The sequence below is a fragment of the Gekko japonicus genome, unplaced genomic scaffold (assembly GCF_001447785.1).
Source record: "Gekko japonicus isolate JY-2015 unplaced genomic scaffold, Gekko_japonicus_V1.1 scaffold143, whole genome shotgun sequence".
NCBI classification, from domain to species: Eukaryota; Metazoa; Chordata; class Lepidosauria; order Squamata; family Gekkonidae; genus Gekko; species Gekko japonicus.
Window position 1 is genome coordinate 114418 of NW_015175974.1, and position 22775 is coordinate 137192.

Here is a 22775-nt window from a genome sequence, read left to right on the forward strand (position 1 = left end):
ACACCAATGAACAAATCGAAGATCTATCCAACTGTCAAAAAATCAGGTACCTGTTCATGACTGATGAAGACGACAAACCAGCAGATGTTCATGAATCCCTAATTATTATTGATCTTTCCTAACTCCACCTGTTACCCACTTTTCTCTGTTTTCCCATTCCACAACAGTTCTACCCATTGCGCTCTCTCTCTCTCTCTCTCTCTCTCTCTCTCTCAGCTGTGCGTCTCCATCTCACAGATCTTAATCTATCTCCATGCCTTGGCCCCACCCTTCTCCGTAGCCCAGATACCCTTTCTTTCTGGAATTTAAAGTATTCTCTCTCTGCTACCTGGACCATCACAGTCCCGTTGAACCACCATCTGTTAGCTATTCCACCCCCTTTTCCCTCTTGTATCTTTCTGGGGTCATGCTTGCTTCCTCCTCCCTGAGTGAGGCCTAAATTACATCCTGTCATGCATATAAAACAGGCCCTTTAGATGAGGAAAAGTTACTTCTGGCAGGGGGCATTCAGAAGCAGAGAAGCAGCGGGTAGACACCTGTTTTGCTGTTTCAAACTGGCAGAAGCTTTTATCCAGCAGGGTTTTAAATGTATGCTTTTCTACATTTAAATGCTTACAGAAAAAAGCCACATGAAGATGCAGTCGATTTGGAATGAGGAAATTAAATGCATGGAGGTTAAGTGCTTCCTTCAACCACCACCTCTTCAATAATCATCACTCCCCCCAGCAATAGCCTTTCACCATTTACAGTGGCCATTAGCCTATGGTCACACCCATACAACACAATTAATCTAGACCACAGTTCAGCAACCACAGCCACACAAGGCTTTTACTTGACTTGGTGAATGCCAGGTGCAGGTGGGCCAGGCCGCAAAAATGCCCCAATCAGTTAGACAAACTGCCAACAACGCCACTGAACTCCTTTGAATTCAGGGAAAGAACAATGATGTAGACATACTGAAAAGGGCATTGTGACGACCCCTTTTCTGGGGAGGTCTGGTTTCCCTTTAAAAGTGTTCTTTATGTTTTGTTTTACTGGGTATATCCGGCTGCCACCAGGAAATTTTAAAAGGATTTCCAAACCTTTATGCTTTTACTCTTTCTATTACTGGGTAGGTAGGTTGAGTTTTAGGCTTTCTAGGAACTAATGTGGTCCTGAGGAAGTATTCCTTTCAGAGCTTACTTAAATAAAAGAAGATTTATTTAAAAAACTCATAAATAAAAGTGTAGAACAATGTAACCAGTAATGTGAATAATTTTAACAATTGCGTTGTGTCTCACACAAGATCTGCTCCCTTTCTGACAGGGATCTTTCAAGTAACTTTGTAACTCATTACTCAGGATCATATACGTTTCTTATTTCACTCCAGTCTGTCACTCAGACTTTCATATAACTTTTGTTTCCTTAAACTTTACTTTACTGTTTCCTTATACATTCAACTTTTCTTCATACACAGAATTTAACTCTTGTATAACAACAAGACTGTCTCTCTCCCAGACCTCAGAACGAACTGACTAATCAACTGTCTTCATCAACTGTCAAACCTGTAACTGTCACTCTTGACAGACATACATATTCATCCACTCAGAACCATTTCCAAAACCCCTCCCCCTCTCTGTCAATCACCAATCACACCACTCTTGTCTTTTCAACCACTCTAATATATCTCAGCCATGCAACCAAACTTTTAAAGAGACACACACACATATAAAACAAGGAATCATTACAGGCATCCTTCCATCCCTATCCACATTTTTGATAGGCTAGAGCACAATTTATACTTTCTCACATTAAGGTGGGGAAAGGATGCAAACCAATGGGCATATGGGACTCCTTTATGAGGAGGCTGCAGTTGGCTCAAGAGCTTTATGTTGTCCAGGCATACCAACAGCATCTTTTGTGCCATAACAAAATCGAAAGTAAAACAGCTGTTGGCTGAAACCAAGTTTTTCTGAAGTGGCCTAGCCCCTTTATACTGCCAAACCTTCTGTCTTTGTACAAAACATGTGGCAATTACAATTCCCTACATAGGAGCAAGTATCTAGGGGTTCTCACTCGGTCCCCTTGATTTCTCTCCATACTCTTCTAGCTCACAATGCTGTGCATACTCTAGCAAAAAATCCAGAGAGAACACATCAGATGTGCAGTCACCCCCCACCATGTGCAAGGAGCAGAATTGCTAGCACTGTATAGGCTGCACACTACTGTCTGTCCTTGCAAGAGGTCTATTGAACTTATTTGACCATATGACACTCTTTTTTCATGTCAGAACCTTGGTTCATTTAGTCCAGCACCATCAACTCTGACTGGTAGCAGCATTCCAAAGGCTCAAGCAGAGGTTTTTTCCCAGGCCTGTGAGTTGAGATGTTTCTTGTTCATTAATTTCAATGCAATGTGCAATCTGCTTGCTAAAGGTAATGCTACTCAATGAACATAAGAACTGTGCCTTGCTGGATCCAGCTTTCAGTTTCTACAGCAGCCTCTGGGGATTTACAAGCAGGGTATGAAAATGTCAGTGATGCCTAGTTTGGCTCCAGCAAAACTATTACATTTTTTTTTTTGAGCCATTGTGATTTACTGTTATCCTCAACAGATTTTTCTAATCCTTTTTTGAAATTATACAAGCTAGTGAATATCACCAAATCTTGTACTGCTGAATTCCATGGTATTTAATTTCAAATATTTCTCTCCCACGCTCCTCAAGGAGGTTCACAAATAACATAAAATAACACAATTTGTGGTAGGGTATGAAGAAATGAGCAATGACTCACAAAAGATCATACCCTACCACAAATTTTGTTAGCCTTTAAGGTGCTATTGGACTCTTGCTCTTTTCTACCAGTACAGACAGACTAACAGGGCTACCCATCTTGATAAAATAACACAGTAGTGATAAACAGCAACAAGCATAATTAAAAGCAGCAGCAGAATAAAAACCACCAATTGTAGTGCTAATTAAATGGGCCAAATTGTGGGGAATTCATGGAGAGAGGAAGTAGTAAGACTCACTTCTCTTCCCCTCCACCATCTCAACCCAGATTCAAATCTCCAATCTCACAGCCCAGTCATACTCTGAAGCTCATAGGCCAGTGATACTCTGCCAATTTGTGAGGTAGGTTAGGATTATTGTGAGGATTACAATGGCAGAGGGGAGCACAAAAAGAGTACTGGATTCATTGAAGGACACTTATACTTAACAGGTTTAATGTCCAACCCACAATACCATCAGATCTTCTGTGCCTGCCACAATTTGAGAGGTCAGCTCTTTGTATCATAAACTACCCCAGACCAATCCTGGACCTCAGCTGCCACAGCATGTCTGTTTATGACAAAGAAAGAAAGCACAATAAGTCTCCTAGGAGTAAGATTCTAGAAAGTTCTATGTCTCCAGTAAGATAACTCCCTCCTTCAGCATTTTCTGTAGAGTGAGCTGAGCAACTAGCCTGTGGCTTTGACAAATCAGAGAAGGGGAGGGGGACTAAGGTAAGTGTTGCCCCCCCCTGCCAAATTAAGGAACAAGACAAAGAACCCTTTCCTCAGGATGTGTTTGTCATACTGTACAGAGCTAGGAGCAGAGTTTAGAAAAAAAACATGTGGGCTGCAAAAGTCCTTTAGGAAATGTCTTAAGAAGGGACCATCAGAGGTAGATTGGCTTTCCATTGTCCTCCCCTGCTGTGGTACTTGTCAAACTACTTGGCAGCCATCTAGGTGTCACTTCCTAGAGGCTTATATGACCTGCCACAACTTCTGAATTGGAGATTTGGTCAGCTAAGCTCCTCATACCATCAGCTTTTCTCATACCTACTACAGGACACACACACAGCACCCATTCATCAAGGGTTCCCAGTGTGCACAGCTACCAGTGCTGGGTTTACTGCTTGTGAAGTACCCTTTTGTGTACATGATATCTATTCCCAAAGCAACTGGCTAGATTTGGGTCTCTATTCTTGTCTGCATGCAATTTTAATGCTTACTATTCAGACAAGGGAAAAAAACTGGCAGAACTAAGTTTGGAAAAAATATCATGCTTCTAATAATACAAGTATTTCATAAGAAGCAAAGTGTTGCTGTTTGTGTTTTCCAATAAATCTATTTTAAGAGAGTTCTGACTTCACTATAACATTTTCCCAAGCATCTCTGCCACGTATATTTTGACTTTTCAACTTTGGTACCCATGGCAACACCCAGCCAAAATAAATATGTCAATGTTTTCAAGAGTTTTCCACTAAAACCCACCAATTGATTGTCAGACACAAATATACAAGTCTCCTCAAAATAACATGTCTCAAACTGTGTGCTTTGGGAACAAAAAAAGAAAAAGAAAAAAAAGGAGGGCAGGGAGAAAATGAATCCCAACTCTAAGCTCACAATAGCTTCTCAATGCCATTGTTGATAGCAAGCATAGTCTGTGAGTGAATTCCAATCAGTATGGATAACCAAGCACATCTTCAGGCATTCGTAACTTCTAATGGCAACACAGCAAATGCTTACAACAGGAAAGTAAAGATTAATACTATTTAAGTATGATACTTCTAAATTAGGCCAATTAGCAACCATGTGAATCCCCTCTATGCAGGCCACATTTTGAGAATCCATATTAATAAAACATACAGAATTCGCATGAATGTCCTCTAGGGGCCAGTGTTGTAGTATTGAAGGATGTGTATTCTGGAATAAACCACAACACACTTTAAATCTGGGGGAGAGGCAGCTTTTCTTCTGGCAACACACACAACTAGACTTCAGAAGATAACCAGAGACCATTCAAGGCCATTCACTTGTAGGAAACAGGGTTCCAGGCATAAAGGCTAATTCATAGGTTTCAGTTCAGAGGCACAAAATGGCTTTTTTAAGCAATTCCTGATGAGCTGTAATGTATGTAGCTACCCTAAGAACCCATGCATGGAACACTTCCAAAAGTAACTTCAGAGGTCTAGGACAGCTTGCATCAGTCCCCTGCTTTTCACATACTGCACTGAGCAACTGTTTGCAGTTCTCTCAGTATTCTATATGCGGGGTAAATCTTGGGTGAGGCTTAGGCTAGGGACTCATGAAGTTGGCAACAAACCCTTCCTTGACTCATCTAAGTTGAGGTTCCATAATGTTGCATCCTACCAACTCCAAGCAGGAGCTCACTGAGGCAGATCTTTCCCCATTTTCTCTTTCTCCCAGCAGCCCTCCTAAAGCTTCCAAAAGCCCATACTGCAGGTCAAGGGATCATCAAGGACAAAATACGATGATGCACAAGTTGCTGCAGTAACAAAGAATCAGATGAAACTGCCTCTGCCTCCTCCTTGCATGGGTGGACAAGGGTGACCCAGTAGATCATGTTTACCAAGACTTCCAGAAAGCTTTTGATAAAGTTCCTCATCAAAGGCCGCTAAGTAAACTCCACAGTCATGGGATAAAAGGACAAGTTCTCTTGTGGATTAAAAACTGGTTAATTAACAGGAAAGAGGGTGAGTATAAATGGACAGTTTTCACAGTGGAACAGCTAAAGCGAAACGAAGAACATCCCCCCTCCATCACCTTTACTTCCTGCTGCTGCTCCTAGGGGAAGGGCCTGCCCTTAGGAGGACATTTGATACTGTTAGACTGTCTGATTCATTACTGTCTCCTCTGCCCACAGATGAAATGGACAGATCTCGCCAAGCCAGGTTCCAAGCAAAGATCTGGCCAGGGAGCAGAGCTTAGGAAGACTTTCAGGTGGGATAGCCGTGTTAGTTTGAAGCAGCAGAACAAAGTTTGGGTCCAGTGGCACCTTTAAGACCAACAAAGATTTATGCAAGGTTTGAGCATCTGAGAAAGTATGTTTGCACATGAAAGATTATACCTTGAATAAAATTTTGTTGGTCTTAAAGGTGCCACTGGACTCAAACTTTGTTAGGAAGACTTTCTGAGACAAAGCAAGGACCATAATCCATGGCTAGGAGTGGCCACCCTATGACAGCCTGGCTGAAGTCCGTTCCGCCTGTATGGGAGCTTTAAACAGGATGGGAAGCATTCTAATTCATGTCTCATACTGAAAGGGTTAAAGAGGCAACGTTGTTTGCTCGAGGGGCCGAGCAAGGAGGGGGGGCCTAAAAGAAAAAAGGCTCTTCCACTGGGAGGGGGGAAGAAGCCTCTGAATTGCCAAGAGAGGGAGAGCTGCTGGTTCGCAACAGCAGGGGAAAGCCTTGCAGCCGGATCCAGGGAAGGTTTACTTTCAAGTAGGTCATGGAGGGGGCAGGGAATTAGGTATTAGATCTTGGAAGAGTGGTATGCCGCCGTCAGCATCAGTTTTCCTCACTATGTAACTGGGGTGGTGGTGGGGGGGGAGATGTGTATGTATACATTTTTAAAAATATGGCCACCAGAGGAAAATCCTCTGTTGAGTCAGCTTTAGTGCCACTGTCTTCCACGTGTAGTATTATTCATTTAGTACACACTCTCCTTTGCTTTGTTGGAAGGGTATAATAAATCCCATAATATCTTATAACCTGGCCCTTTAAAGTGCACATGTAGAGTTACTCCAGTCATAACTTGAGCAATTATGAAAGAAACAGCACCTGGTTCTGCAATGATTTTATTTTTTAATTTCAAGTACAAAAAACAAGAATACTGAAGTTAAGAACACAGAGGTGCTCAGCTGGATCAGATCAGCAGTTCATCCAGTTCAGTGTCCTGCCTCATCCAGGGACCAACCAATTGCCCTGGGGGTGGGGTGGGGTGGGGACAAACATGGCTTAGAAGCCAAGGCTTTCTCATAATTTTGTTTCCTCGTTCCAGTATTCAGAGTTTTACTGTATTGGGGCATGGATCCTGAATCTATTACCCATCAACTTAATTAGGTGCCCCCAAGGTCTGGTATTATGGGAGAGGGGGGAAAGGTTCTCTCTGCCTATTTTCTTCATCCCATCATTAATAACTTTATAAACCTCTCATGTCTCTCCTTAGACATCTTTTTTTCTATACTGAGCAGCCCAAGACTGTACTGTGACTTAAATAGCCTTCTCATCCACACATTTACCAGATCACTTTTTTAAAAAAAAATCACTGGACCTCTCCGTGAAAGCTGAGAGACAGCTTTTGGGAAATGGATGCTGCCAGCATCTGCCTGTTTCATCCTTTGAGATGCTCAGAAACCTTTATCTGTTCATTCCATTTGTATCCTGCCACATTGCTTTAAAAATGCTCCACATTGTTTTAAAAATGCTCCAAAGAAACCAACATAAAGTTAAAAAAACAAAACAAGAAGGCAACTAGTAGCAGGGTTTCTTTACAGGGGGCTGGCAAGGGAGAAGACACATGTGCTGCATCTGCATTAACTATGTATGTGTGTGAGTGAGTGTGAAGTGCCTTCAAATTGCTCCCAACTTTGCATTCTTCCTAAAGTGCATTAATGTTTGAAAATTGGTGGGCGTATGGAAGGGGGGGGCACCAGAAGGTAACCTCACCTAGTATGCAAAAAAACCTGGGGCCAGCCCTGAGGGTTCTGCAAGGTTCCATCTTGTCCCACATGCTTTTCAACATCTATGTAAAGCTACCAGGAAAGGCCATCCAGAAATTTGGGCTGCATTGCTGCCAATATGCAGATAACACTCGGCTCTATCTCATGCTTCCAGCAGAGCCCAGGGAGGCTGTGGAAATTTTAATCTATTGGCCAAAGCCCATCCCTGCATATCTCGTCAGGTTTTTTTCTCCCTGGTATGTAAACATAAAATTCCTTTGTCAGTCATGCAGCAGAACCCCTGGATTCTTTCTTAAGTGTGGCATCTCTGTTATAAAATATTTCAGGGGCCCTGCTTCCTTCCTGCATGGTCCTCACAGATGAACTCGTCCTTGCTTTCATTTACATAATTTCAAAACCTGGTATGTTTAACAAGGTTAGCAGTATTTAACCTGCTCTCTCTTATTACGAAACAAGACTTTCCAGCTAATCCTGACTTTGCTTCTCATGGAAGGTTCTAATAAAGAATTAACCTTGTAGCTTTAGAAGTTGTATGGGCTAGATTAGGAAAGACATCTTGGCTTCCTGCTTCTTGCCAGCCTTTTTTCTCAAGGGGAATGTGGCAAAATCTGTTTTTGAAAATGGCTTCACCAGAAGAACTTAGACAAAACTTAAGTAAGCTTTGTGCCTAGTCTGGCTTTAAGATCAGATACCAGTCACTGCAAGAAATTTGATTTTGTCAGACTTTCATTTACAATAAATAATTTTGAACCTGTTACTAAGAATTCTGTGCTTGGGATTCTTGCAACACTATCTTGCCGTCATAAGTTATGCTTTGGTTGTGTTAACTGATTTTCTCCCCGTACAACACAGAGGATTTTTGTTTGTTTGTTTCTGCCATTAAACACCCCCCCCCCCCAAAACCAAGACATTCTGACAGCATGATCATGAGAACACTACGTTTGACCTACAGGTGGGGATGTGGATCAGGGGTTCTGGCTTCCAAATGTTCTACACATGTCTGGAAGCCATTCTCTGCAATACCTTTCTACCATAGAAACCACTAAACTACTTTATGCAGAGGTTGCTTACTATTTTAAGTAGGATCATAATGTTCAGATGGCACTGTCAGAGACAACAGAGACGCAATCGCAGTGAACGAACCAGTTATTGTACCCTTTACTTCTGAACAGATCCCAAAGTATACGTTTATATCTTTAAGCTACTTAAAACCACTTTTGTTTGGACCTGTTTTGATAATGTAGTATTGAACAAATTTTCAGCACTGAGTCTCTAACATATGTCAGGAGTAAGGACCCAGGACATCTATTAAGGACTCAGGACATCTATTCAACTAAAGAACAAACAGAATGCCTAATCACTTTCTTTTATGTATATACACAATTTTTTTTAAAAAAACCAGAGAATTACTAAAAACAAATCTGGAAAATTAAATCCACTCATGTTTCTGATTATTCATGCACTGTTTTTCCATATCTTGTAACAAAGCACTAAAGAGTTGCTTTGTATCCTTTTACTCAATTTCACAGACATGCTTTACACTAAAAAGTTTTAATACCAGGATGCTTCCTTTGAGTCACAGCAAGTGTGCCAGCTGCAATTTGCATACTGAAACAGATACTTGTATCTCAAAGATTACACTTTTAATAGAACAACTGTAAAATCTTTCTATTACAGCAACATTACCTAATTTTTAAAAACTGTTGATAAATATCAGTATCCTGGACCCTCAACAATTTTTGATACCACTGACTTTAACACCTTCCTGAACCTGCAAGCTGAGATTGTAGTAGAGGCACCACTCTTCAGTGCTTCCTTTTCCATCTGGCTGACCAATCAAAGAAGATAGTGCTAGGAGGCTGATCCATGACTCTGTGACACTTCTGATACAGAGTCTAATAGTTAGATTTGAGTCCAGCAGCACATTAGAGTCCAACAAAATTTTCAGGGTATAAGGTTTCAAGAGTCAAAGCTCCCTTCGTCAGACAGGGTTCCTTATCTTGTCTCCTGTGCTATTTAACATCTACAGGAAACCGATGAGAGGCCATCTGAATATTCAGAACAAACTGTCACTATGAGAATGACATACAACTCTATATCCTTTTTTCCATTAGAGGCAGGTAAAAGAATGGAAGGCGTGAACAGATTCTACAAGTGGCAATAAACCAAGGAACTAAAGGTCAGCCCAGACAAGGCAGAAGTGCTGCTGGCTGATATTATGGCTAATCATGGAAAGAGGTTTCAGCCTGTTTTAGGTAGGTTGCACTCCTCCATATCTTGGAAGTATTGTCAAACCTATTGCTACACATGGGTGTACAGGATTCACCGATAAGGTGCAGCATCTTTAATCAACTTTGGCTGGTGCGTCAACAGCAGTAATTCCTAGAGAATCAAGGTCTGGCCATTATTATCCGTGTTTTGATTACATACACCTAAGCTGCCTTTGAAGACTACTCTGAGATTTCAATTCATTCAGAAGACAGCAGCAAAATTGCTACCTGGTATAGATTACAAAAAATGATGTGTGTTTCACACTCAAAGGTGCCACTTGACTCAAGCTTTGCTCTATGTTTTGATGTTACTGCTCAAACCTTTGAAAATAATGAATTTTATACTGCTGTCTGTTCAATATTTCGTTTTGTTGTTGTTAGAAGGTTCAGACCTATAGAAAAGTTTGTGGGAGCAGAGCAAGTCTTCCATGCATTTCTCTTCCACAGGCAGTTCAATGTGACCCCAATCATCCACTGCTGAGGGCTGTGGGACTCTTAAACAAAATGTGCAATTTAGAAGATGCACAACACAGAGGGAACTGGGCAAAATCTCATCCCCCTCCTTCTTTTGCTGGCAGAAAATGAAACTATTCTGTCAGATTTCCCTTCTCACTGCAGCCCCCTTTGCTTTATGAGACCCTCAGCAGATTATTTTTTCGGTGCACAGGGGAAAGGGCAAGATCAGGAAGACTTGCTTTTCCAGTTCCTTCCAAGAGTTTTTCATAGGATCTAGCCAATAATGTATGATTTATTCAAACATCTCACTCACTATAATGTCATTAAGAAGTTGCATTCTATCATGCTGGAAGATTCACCTGTGCATATGACAAACTAGGACATAAAAAGACAGTTGAAAACGTCCACATTATTGCAGAGAGAAATCCTGGAATGGGTTGTAAAGAGAAAAGGTATTTAGCATACTCATAATTAGAATTAATCATATTTAATAATGGAGAATATTCTAAATATTTATACTAAATGTTGCTAAAGTTCTTCTGAAATAGCCATCAAGAGAAAATGATCTTCTGAAGATGACTTCAGAATTTTGATGATTTTGATGATTACCTTTCTTCTGTATTGTGGATGCTTGAACCCCAGGTGGTGGCTATGTCCACATTGTCTTTTCCTATCTACACTTTGGACATTTGCTGTGTCCTTTTCCTGAGTAATAAAGACCTAGCCACTATGGTACATGCCTTGGTATCTCTCTAAATTAAACTACTGAAATGCACGGTAAGTAGAACTGCTGTTGAAGATTATCGAGGAACTCCAACTGGACCAGAATGCAGTAGTTAGTCTGTGAAGCACACACCTACAGGACCCAGGTGATACCCATTCTTAAGGAGTTGTACTACATGGTTGGCTGGTTTCCAGACTCAAAACAAAGTGATGGTTTTAACTTTTAAAGCTGTATACTGCTTGTATCCATGGTAACTTAAGTAATGCCTCTTCCTCCTTTACCTGCCTTGAAACCAGAGCAGCTTTCAGGAAACACGGTTTTAAGCTTTTAGAGCTAAAACGAGGCACTTTTTAAAATTGCTGTTTGTACCGTTTATGAGCAAATTTATTTGACTGAAAAGCACAGTAAGAACTAAAATGTGTTATAAATATCTGTGTTACTTTAAACTACTAATAACAAGATGTCATTACAAGGGGGGGGGAACTATAAGTTGATCGATCCAATTTGCTTTTGACTGGCATGCTGACCCTGTACAACAGTCTCCCCATTACAGCAACCACCCCAGAAGCCCACTCTCAAAGATCAGCCTAACATATGCTTCTCATTTTCCGTAATGGCATCTCCAGTAACTGCTCCAATCCCACCCTCCCCACCATGTGTGCCATCTGGCTTCCATGACAAATGCCCAGATAAGAGGTGTGGGTAGTTTAGTGTTTTGCACGGCTGTGGCACAGGAGGTCCACATAAGACTTTTCACGGGGCATTTATTGAGCTAATGTATTCTAATTGACAATTTATATGGGCCTGGCGAGAATCCACTATTAACTAAAGGAGACACAGACATAGATGGCAACTATGTCAGACTGAAACTAATTTGCCCCATGGTAAAACATAAGGGGTCTGCAAGCTCTGCTGGTTAAAGTAAGAGCTGGAGCCCACACACAGGTTATGTTTGGAAGCAGGCAGAAGAAGCACCTGTTGTTTCACAAGAGGGATTTCTCTAGCAGCCATTTGTGAATTCCACTAATACCTGTAAGAAATCACGCTACAACAGCAGTGGTTTAAATCTGGGAGATTAGAGGTCAAGCAGCTATAAATAAAGACAAAAAACCTATTAATGAGATTGAGGTTGAAGTAAATAAACCACTAGTAAGGTTCAATATTTCACCTCAGTGAACATTAGGTCTTTGCTAATGCTCAAAACAAAAAGGTGAGTATAAGTTTCTTCTGAAGGTTATTACTTCAGATTCTCCCTTAGTATTTTTACGGTTCATATAACAGTGGCATTTATAATATAACAGGTAATTCATTCATACGACAGCCTGCAATACAGATTAATCAGGGTTCTTGACAAATGAAATTAATTTTTTGCAAAGTTAAAAAAGCAATTAAGCTTCTCATGACATTTTTCCCCTTCGCCACTGACCTATTTTTGGAGCTATATAATGTACTTATGCCTGAAGGGAATGCATTTCAGCCTGAGGAATGGAAACTGCCACAAGCCAAAATTTATTCGCAGAAAAACATGAGGCATTTAAGGTTGTCATCTGTGCACAAGGGGAAAAAAAGTCTGCAAAGATATAGATATTGAAATCTTTGCCACCATAACCTGGATGTAACTTTCCCATGTGTTTAATTCTGTTATCCTTCCAAATGGCCTGAGCTATAGTCAGTATTACTAGCATAGCAAAATTAATTTTGTAATCATTTTCAACTGTAAAATGAAGGATGGAAAAATCAGCCTAACCTACCTTGTGTTGTGATGATAAAATGGAGGAGAAGAGAATGATGTAAGATGCTTTGGACCTCCATTATATAAAAAGGCAAGGAACAATGAAGTAAATAAACAAATGTGCCCTAGTGGTAAAAACTTTTGCAAATGTTTTGCAGCCACCAATTCACTCTAGTAAATTGGGGAAGGATGGTGTTTTTTCCTGTCAATAAGAATTGGCTGTGCATGTCAAATTTCAATATGAAAGGCCCATCATAACACCAGATCTTTGAAATAAATGCTTCAGAAAGCTGTGGCATTGTAGAGAGAGATTTGGGTTTGCAGTGGAATACTCAGAAGACCCCTGTAACATACATATGTAACCTAACAAAAAAGTTGGCCTAGATAACGGGGGGGGGGGGAATTGGCTGAGGGAACAGATCCAAAAATTCTACCTATGAAGTAACCAAACTGGGCCATATTCTTATGCCATATCTCCATTTTACTTACTTTATTATTTAAAATGTTTTCTCTCATTTTTCCATTAATAATATTCAAAGCATCTTATAATATTTAAAGATACTATAAACACAGGATTATATACTGTAATTTACCACCATATGAAAAGTAGCAGTACTGCACAGTGGGTTGGAGCGAGACTAAATTATGCTCACACAAGGCACTTCTGTCAGTGGAAAAGAACATTCTTGCTTCCCATCTCTCCATAATTATCTCCTCTATAATGAAATAATGCACAAAAATAACAACATTTATTCGTAACAATGAACATAATAAACCACCTCCTACTACTGTTGTGAAACATGCTGTGAACTCAAAATGGCATTCAAATACAGATACACCCCAAAGTTCATAGCGTCCACAGGACTATTAATCAAACTGAAGGCATCGCATGGCTGAAAAAATACCCGGAGATCTCTTGGTTCACAAAACTTCGCAAGCAAAGAGCTGAAGAGGATCCCCAGTTTGAACACGGCTCAAAGTAGTAAGGAAAACAAAGATGGCTTGCGATTTCAACTTGTGACTTCACACGATGGCTAGCTCCAAATTCCTGCATTTCGCTGGTGTTTTACCAATAGTCAATGTTTTCGTCTGCAACAATGTATTTACAAAAATACAGCCAATAAAATCCATTAAACTCTGGTGAAACACACTCTCATAGAATCCACATTTTAGCAAAACTCACCTTACACTCCAAAAATCACTGACTACTCCTACAAAACAGCTACTGCTTCTCCATTTTCATTCAAATCAAGTGCTCACTGAGCCTCTCCACTACTTAACTTTTAAAGGAATGAACCCTTTCAAATTTAAAGGGACCTGCACTCACAGAAAGAGAGTGCGTTACATCCCTTACACCCAAACCATATACACAGAAACATTCACAAAAAACAGCTGTAATCCAATTGTTGATTCAAGCCATAGGGAACCATGGTATTAAATTTATAAATCAATCTGCTTCTTGTTGAAGCAACACTCTACTTACATCAACATTATTATATCTATGTCCTTTAAATACATACAATTTTTTTTGCAAAGAGTCAGGTTCATGTTTATACTTAATATAATGATCCACAAGTGGAGCTTCAAAATTGTGGTTTCGAATTCGGGATCAGTGCTCCAAAATCCTTGATTTTACAGGTCTAATGGTATTCCCAATATGTAAAAGCCCAAAGTCACAGATGGCACAATTCACACATCTTTTTGTATTACAGTTAGAAAATGTGGTCAAATTGAATTTAAATCCCAAAGTGGGATGAGTGAATTCTTTAATCTCCAATGCCATAGAACAAGCAGCACAGGAATAATATTTGAAGTGGCCTCTAAGGTTATTTGTAAATAATCAGATTTTATAAGTAAAGATGAGTGAATAACAGCACAGGAATAACATTTGAAGTGGCCTCTAAGGAGTGGTTCCTGGTTCGATATTTGTAAATAATCAGATTTTATAAGTAAATCTTTAAGGTTATGAGTTCTTTTAAAACCAATTTTAGATGTCACCTGACAACCTGAATATCCTGCACCACGTGCCAATAACGTTCATTGATCTTTTTGATTCCATATGCATATCTTGAATATTCAAATGAACACATGATGCCATCCCAAATCTGGGTGATGGACCTGGAAGCCTTAGATAAGAAATCACTTCTATCTCCTGCAATTGCTATATCATGTGTTGAATGGATAACCTCTCTCACGGAACTGACTCCTTAATCTAACACTATCCGCATGGAAGTCCTGCCAAAAGGTGGAATTTCTTTTCACCCACAAAAACTGACCATAAGGGATATTGTTCCTCAAATGTACTGGGTGAAAAGAACAATAGTGCAAATATGTGTTCCTGTCCGTGGGTTTCTTAAAGGTACGTGTGGCCAATTTATTGTCAGACATTCTATAAACCACTGTATCAAGAAAAGTAACCGAATCTTTGTCATAATGCACTGTGAACTTTACAGTATCATGCAAACCATTTAACCAAGCCAAAAAGCCATCAAATTGTTCATAATCAGTGAACACTAAAAATAATCAATAAATCTCTTGAAAAAACAGATCTTAATCAAAAAAAGAATTAATCTCATCACAAAAAATAAACCTCTTCTCAAACCAAGCCAAACCAAGCCAAACAGACAAGCTATACTAGGAGCAAAAGGACTGCCCATTGCAACCCCTCGAACTTGCAAGTAAAATTGGTCACCAAATCTGAAATAACTTTTCTCTAAGAACGAATCAATAAGTTGTAACAAAAAAGAAGTAGGAGGTCCGGAATCTGTTTTTTGATTGAGATAAGATTTCAGCTACTAATCTTGCTTCATCACGTGGGATCTTCGAATACAAAGCTCCCACATCCAAGGTTTCCAACACTGCATCTGACAGAATCACAAGACCCTCAATCCTGGAGATTAAATCAGTAGTATCTTTAATAAAGCTTGGTATCAAAGGAACAAAAGGTTTTAAATAAAAATCTACATATTGAGCCAATGGTTCAAAAATGGAGCCCGTTGCTGAAACAACTGAGTGACCAGGAGACGGCAAGCCAGCTTTATGAACCTTAGGTCGAATGTAGAACACTGGAATGTGAGCATGAAACTTTAATAAAAATCCATGCTCCGTTTCAGTAATCTGCCCCAATTCTCGAGCCTTGAGAGTTTTGTGAACCAAGAAATCACTGGGTATTTTTTCAGCCATGAGATGCCTCCGGTTTGATTAATAGTCCTGTGGACACTATGAACTTTGGGGTATATCTGTATTTGAATGCCATTTTGAGTTCACAGCGTGTTTCACAACAGAGAAGAAGAAGAAAAGAAGAGATTGGATTTATACCCCGCCCTTCACTTGGAGTCTCAGAGCGGCTTACAAACTCCTTTCCCTTCCCCTCCCCACAACAGACACCCTGTGAGGTGGGTGGGGCTGAGAGAACTCTGACACAAACTGCTCTTCCAGGAACTGCTGTACCAGAGCTTGTGACTGACCCAAGGTCACATCAGCAGGTGCAAGTGGAGGGGTGGGGAATCAAACCCGGTTCTCCCAGTTTAGACTCCGCGCACTTAATTACTACACCAAACTGCCACCAAACAGTAGTAGAGGAAGTGGTTTATTATGTTCATTGTTACAAATACATGTTATTTTTTGTGCATTATTTCATTATAGAGGAGACTGTGTTCAATTGGTGTGTTCATTCATTGACACAGTTTTTGATTGGTATTTCTGCTTTACTGTGTATTTCTGCTTTGTAATTTTGCTGTCCCATCTCTCCATAGCAGCCCATGGATCCCCCTGAAATGCTGCTCCTGGGCAACAGGAGACCCTCAGGAAGAGCATGAGAAGCAAACTGGAGGTCTGCCGCAGGAAAAGGGAATCGGTGGAAACTACCCCACCCCTTTTTTTAGTGGAAAATTAGCCTGGATTGAATTCATATTAGCAGAATGCAGCAACACTCCAGAGAGTGAACTGGTCTGGCATCTAAACGATGCCAGAGAATGAACTGGTCTGGCATCTAAATGATGGCCATACAGGTGCCAAGGAAGCATCTCCAGTGAGGGTGTTCCAGCCTCCACTAGTGAGAAAGTTCTGTTTCAGAAGACAGGGTAAACTGGACTAAGTCTGCCAACCAATATCCAAAGAGATGGACAGTTTAATATACGAGGTGGCAGATACCGTTGGCACAGGCCTTAAAAAGCTTTCAACACTTTAAAATGAATCCTGAGGGCCAATCTGGACATGACAGCATCCATAAGTCAGACCACTTGGATGCCGTTGCCATTTTAAAATGATTTAAAAATGCCTTGAGGGCCCAATCCTGAGACACTTTTGTTCCCTTCCCCCTGTGCCTTTTCACTTGGAAAGGCAGGGGGGCAAGGGTGGGATGGAGAGAGCCTCCGCCTACTGCAGGCCCAGTCAGGATCAGGAATTTGTGTCATTTTTAAATTGCTTTAAAATGGTGACAGCATCTGCAGGTCTGATCCACGGATGCCATAATGTCTAGAGTGACCTTGAAACAAACTACAAGCCACTGTAGATTCTTCAAGGCAGGCAACCCTGGCCATCAAATTCTGAACCAGCTAAAGTTTCTTCGAATTTCTTTGAATACATCATAGTAATCCATCCAGATAAGACCAGAGCATGGACAACTGTGGTGTGGCCATATCTTTCCAAGAATCAGCACAAGTAATTAATAGTCAACATCATTCCTTATCTAAGATGAGTTGTTTTGAAATGAGAACAGTGAAAGAAAAAAAATCCAGGAATCATTACCATCTCTTAAACGTTCCACTATAAATGTGAAGCCTGTAGTCCTTGGGTGCAAGACATATTCATATTTCTGAAGTCCATTCTTTTCAGCAAATTCATTACTGCGGGCTTTGGTGTTTTCTAAAGATATAAATGGCATAAACACTGATTAAAATCAGTGCAGTGACTAAGCTTTATAACATGCAGTATCAGAAAATACATCAGTGGAGGAAGGGATCAAGGAGATTTATAAAAGTACTTGTGTTACATTAACAATACTATGAAGTACTTGCTTTACTTTCTTACATAAACATAAAACTCCATGTTTTGTTCTTATGCCTTTATCAGAAATATACTGGCAGACTTAAGACCCAGAGCCTTGAGCCAGGAATAGAGCTATGGGATTCAAATCTGGATCTGTCGACAATCCCGGCATCTAAGACAAAATCAGAATACCCAAATTTAACAGCCGTTGCAGAACAATGTCCCAAAACCTTCAGACAGTGATTTTATTGGGCTACCATTCCAGACCTCCATAGAGGGAAAACAGATAGCAGACAGACAGGCAAGCAGGCAGGCTTCTGGAAAGTTGGACAAAACAAGGATATCCAAGAGACCTTAAGTAGAGTCATGAACATCTTGATGGAAAATCTGCCTGAACTTCACAGAAGGCTTCCCAAATAGTTCCAATCAAGTTGCCACTGACCAATAAAGAGGTATGGATGTGTTAATAGAACACATGGGACCAAAAAAACTCAGCCAAGGAACAATATTCTGACATTATGTCAGTTTAGGTTGCTTTCCAACAGGCAGAGATGTAAAATCATGAAACAGAATTTTCCCCCAATGTAAATCACCTCAGATCTGATTTCACATGTTTATTTGAATACTGAATACTGAATAAACAAAGTAAACAGGGTTATTTTTATATGGTGGTTAACGATCTCAAAAGAGCCAAGAGCAGCTGGAATTAAATATCTGATTATGAAAAAAATTATAGAGCATAACTAATGTGATTTACAATGCATAAGTGCAAAAGAGAGGAGAGTGTCATGTGCATACATGTATGATCAATATGTATGATGCTTAGAAAGACTACAAAAAAGAAACCTACAGTTTCACAGCTGCCCATTTTTACTGGTGTTACATCCACTTGTAATGCTACTAGTTGTTTTAATGCCTTAAAATGTTTGACACCTTGGGGACCCTACTTGGGTGGAAAGGCAGCATATAAATGTTTTAAATAAAATAAATAAAAATATTTTCATGAATCCAATTTTAGAGATTAATATTTTCCATGTAAAAATAGTTGATAAAAATCTGCCCAGCCTCACTAGATATGGGAAGCATTCTGAGGATCAATAGCACCAATTTTTCATGTCTCACATTCAGAGGTAACAACATAAGACGAGAAAGCAGAAGTTTAGAAGGCATCTTTAACAACAAATCTTCATTAGGGATAATCAGATTCACCCTTCCCAGAAGAGATTTCAGCAGTTATTTAATGGTTAAAATTCCAGAACATTCCAAAGCTATTCCTGGGGAGACACAGAAGTGTTCTGGTATTACCCAGAGGCCCACAGAAAAGAAATGTGTCTACAATCTTGAATGATTTTTACATTGCATCTAAAAATGTGGAGATAAGCACGACAGTGTGAAATGGAATTATGGTATCTCTAAAATGACAATGCCATAGTCAAAATAACCTGACCAATATTTGTACAGTCTCCATTGTCAATCTTATGAAAGCAAATTTCAGCATTTCAATTTACTTCCTAGCATAATTCTAGTTGCTATATGCAAGAGCAAACATTTGAATTTGGTTAATTATTATTCTATTCATGATTGAGCATGTAGAAGGAAAAGATCAACCAGTTACCCTGCCATCACACAGCATTATTTTGCCTGGCAACCTGCTCTAAGAATAACTGCACTTTGTTGCTTTCATATACATGATGGAAACAAGTGTGTCCAACTACCTAGCAACGTCAGAGTTCCAGCACTATTGCACATCTTGATTGATTCTGGGGCAACAGGGGGCCTTGCTGGTTGATATAACCAATTGCAAGTGTGCTAGGATAGAAAGGCAAAGACAGAAATACTTCAGATCAAAACTATTCCCATATCTCCATCAAAATCTCAGTATGTAGACTTTATATTTTATCTCAAGCCCTCAACTCCTCTTTACTGACATCATCACCAGCATGCTCCCAATCAAGCAGGCTTCAACTTTGAATATTGTTAAGAGGAGGAAAGAATCAATCTGTTGCTAAGTCAATGCGGCTTCTCTCCTCAGACATGCACTTTAACATCACCAACTCCTTGGCTCTGGTCTCTGTCCTGATAATCTTTCACCCTGATTACTGTTACTTTCTTCTTTCCATCCTTCCTTTATCATACATCAGGTAAGAATATAAGAAGAACCTTGCTGATTCATATCAGTGATCCGATTTAGTCCAGCATCCCATTTCACACAGTGGTCAACCAGTTGCCCTTCAAGGCCAACAAACAGGGCAAAGAAGCCAAGGGTCTCCCTTGATGTTGCTTCTTTTTACTGGGTTTCAAAGGTTTACTGCCTCTGAATATGGAGATTCTCTTTACTTACCATGGTAGATGAGCCACTGATATCCTTCCCAGAATCTAACTCCCTTTTAAAGCCGTCTAGGCTCCTGGCCATCACTATATCTTCTGGCAGCGAATTCCACAAATTACTTGTTGAGTAAACAAGTATTTTCTTTTGTCTGTCCTGTACTCTCCTTATCTCATCTTTCCCCCTCCTTTATTTTATTAAAACACTTATATCCCACCTTTCCCCAAGGTTCAAGACAGCATACAATAATAGTTAAAAACATTTTCTCCTAAACCAACAATAAAATAGCAAGCCCCAGAGAGTATTCCATCTTTCTGTGTTTATACCTCTGAGGATGCCAGTCACATTTACTGGCGAAACGTCCGGTTCTACAATGCCAAGACCATGGCCACACATCCCGGAAAATCTACAGCAACTAAAGTTCTGTAATAAACCTCAATTCTCCAGAGATTACTATTAAATAATTACAGGGCCCTAGAGATGTAGAATTTCCAGAAATTCTGAAGCTGCAGGGGAAAAAACCCTGTTTTGTTCAATTTTTGTTCCTCAGAAAAAAACGTGAATTGTTGGGAAAAATTGAAATACATGCAATTCTTACTTTAATATCAAGCCTAAACTTCTTTTACTGATTAAACAACATAAAATGCATCATTTATATCTTATATGTGTCTTTATTTAGAACATTAAAAATGCTGAATACTTTAATAATGTGTTGTCCTTAAACATGTTATAGCATATTAATTGTTGCTGAAATTATTTAGATCTAAACAAAAAAAATATAATGTTGCATATGTAAGAGTGGTTTTTTTCAGTACTCCCCCAACCCAAATTTCCACTGGAAAAACTGGAAAAAGTCCTGACTTTTTCATGATATACATTTTCAGTGTGAAGAACATTGCTCTAGAGCAGGGGTCATTTCGTAGAAAAAGAGCTAGGGGAACTCATTAGCATAACTCATTAGCATATGCCACACCCCCTGACATCAGGGGCCCGGCGGTGGACCTGCAAGGCCAGCGGGAGTGTGAGGAAGCCCCGCCAAGACCCTCCCTGGCTCCAGGCAGGCAGGGGTGGGGAGAGGCGGGGAGGAAGCAACTTACCCTCCCTCTTCTCCTGCCTCCTCCTGGCTGAATGAGGGCCGGAAGCGGGGCGGATGGAAGCAGGGGGCGGAGCTTCGTCATGTGCCCCACCCCCCCGCACCTCACCCGGGGGGACTACGTTCCCCCGCGATCCCCCCGAAATGACCTCTGCCCTAGAGAGCATTTTACATATTCAAAAAGAGAAAATATTTCATATGATTTTTTTCAGTGCTTCCCAAATTTCCCAGCAGAAAAACTGGAAAAAAACACATTCAGGGTTTTCCACCTGAATGCTTCCAGGCTTTCACATCTCTACAGGGCCCATTCTGGTACTTCATAATGCCTGCATTTATACTGAACAAATAAAAGCGACTACACCAGGCTAGCTAAGCAACTTTTGTTCTGGTTTCAACATTCTGGGACAGATCCATAGAAATTATATAAAAACGGTATTATGTACTACTTTTGTGTTATAGTCTCATTGCCATAGAATGGGACCTGCACAACTGTTTCCAGAATGAGGCTTTCCTCCCTCTTTCTGCAGTCTCCTGAACAGAGAGTCAGGAAACCCTGGGAACAGGGAAGACTGAATCTGCAGAAACCATGATATACATACATACCACATACAAATGATTTCCACTCACACAACAGGGGCTTGAACTCAACCCAATATTTTTACAATGTTAGACATACAGTGGGATAATTACAAACCATGTAGGACTTTAAAATGTACTTTATGAAGTATGCTTAAAGTGTATCTTTCAGCTAACAGCCTTGCTCCAATCACATCCAGGAAACTATGATTGTAACCAAAACTGGTGTTGTGAAACATGGAAGACATCCCATGCTGAGGCATTTGGCAAATACCAAGATAAGAATGCCTTCAGCCAGGAAAGGATTATTTCTAAATGTTAATTTCATGCATAAGAACATACAAGAAAGCAGTTTTTAACATCACATGTACAAGGTAGTAAATATATCTTTTTCACTGGAGATACAGATGCTGAAAATGCAACTTGCCTTACATCTAAGTAACTACTGGTTTTAAACTGTAATGTTTTAACTATGACTTTGTAAGCTGCCTTAAGCCACAAGTAAAAGTAGAATTTTAATTAGTACATGAATAAAGTGTTACTTATGAATATGGCTAAAGTTTCATGCAGAATGCCTTGTATAGCTGTATCATGGTATAGTGAAATGTCTGTTAAGATTGTGAAAAGTCAAACTTGCCTTTTCCTTGGACATGTTTATCTATTATTTCTCAAGTGTGGCCCCCTCTGTGGATATCTAAACCTATGGATAGGGGCCACACCTGCTCATAACAGATTGTTCTGCAAATCTAGGGGTCTCCCCAGGTTTTCAGAAAAATCTGAACATTCTAAAAAACACACAATAGAGGTGTTAAATCCCTCCTCCAAAAACACATTTGTTGTCCGTGCATGCAGACAATGAACCTACCTCCTCTGGTGGCTCCAACATGGGCTGATGGCTTTGTAGTGGGCCAGGCCGGGAGCTATGCTGGGCTTACTGCAAATGGAGGCAGAGGGGCTGGGAAATGCAGTGAGCTCAGCAGCAGAGGCCAAAAGCCACTAGGAATAGCGGTGGGGGGGAGCCTTGAGAGAGGCTGTGGGCCAGGTAGCAGAGGCCAGGAGCTGTACCATGCTTGCTGGGAGTGGAGCAATTTGGGGAAACCGGAGCTGTGCTGGGCCTGCAACCAATGGAAGTAATGGGGGGGGGGGTCAGGAGATGGGC

The 22775-nt window shown here is 40.3% G+C and overlaps 1 protein-coding gene across 3 annotated transcripts in view; it reads right to left on the reverse strand.

Moving 5' to 3' along the window:
* The window catches only part of LCLAT1 (lysocardiolipin acyltransferase 1), a 178323-nt gene that overhangs the window by 66185 nt on the left and 89363 nt on the right, over positions 1-22775 (reverse strand). For all 3 annotated transcript variants that reach the window (XM_015426113.1, XM_015426112.1, XM_015426114.1), the window contains one exon: positions 17382-17498. In XM_015426113.1, coding sequence (XP_015281599.1) covers positions 17382-17498 — 117 coding nt within the window. The remainder of the gene's footprint in view (positions 1-17381; positions 17499-22775) is intronic.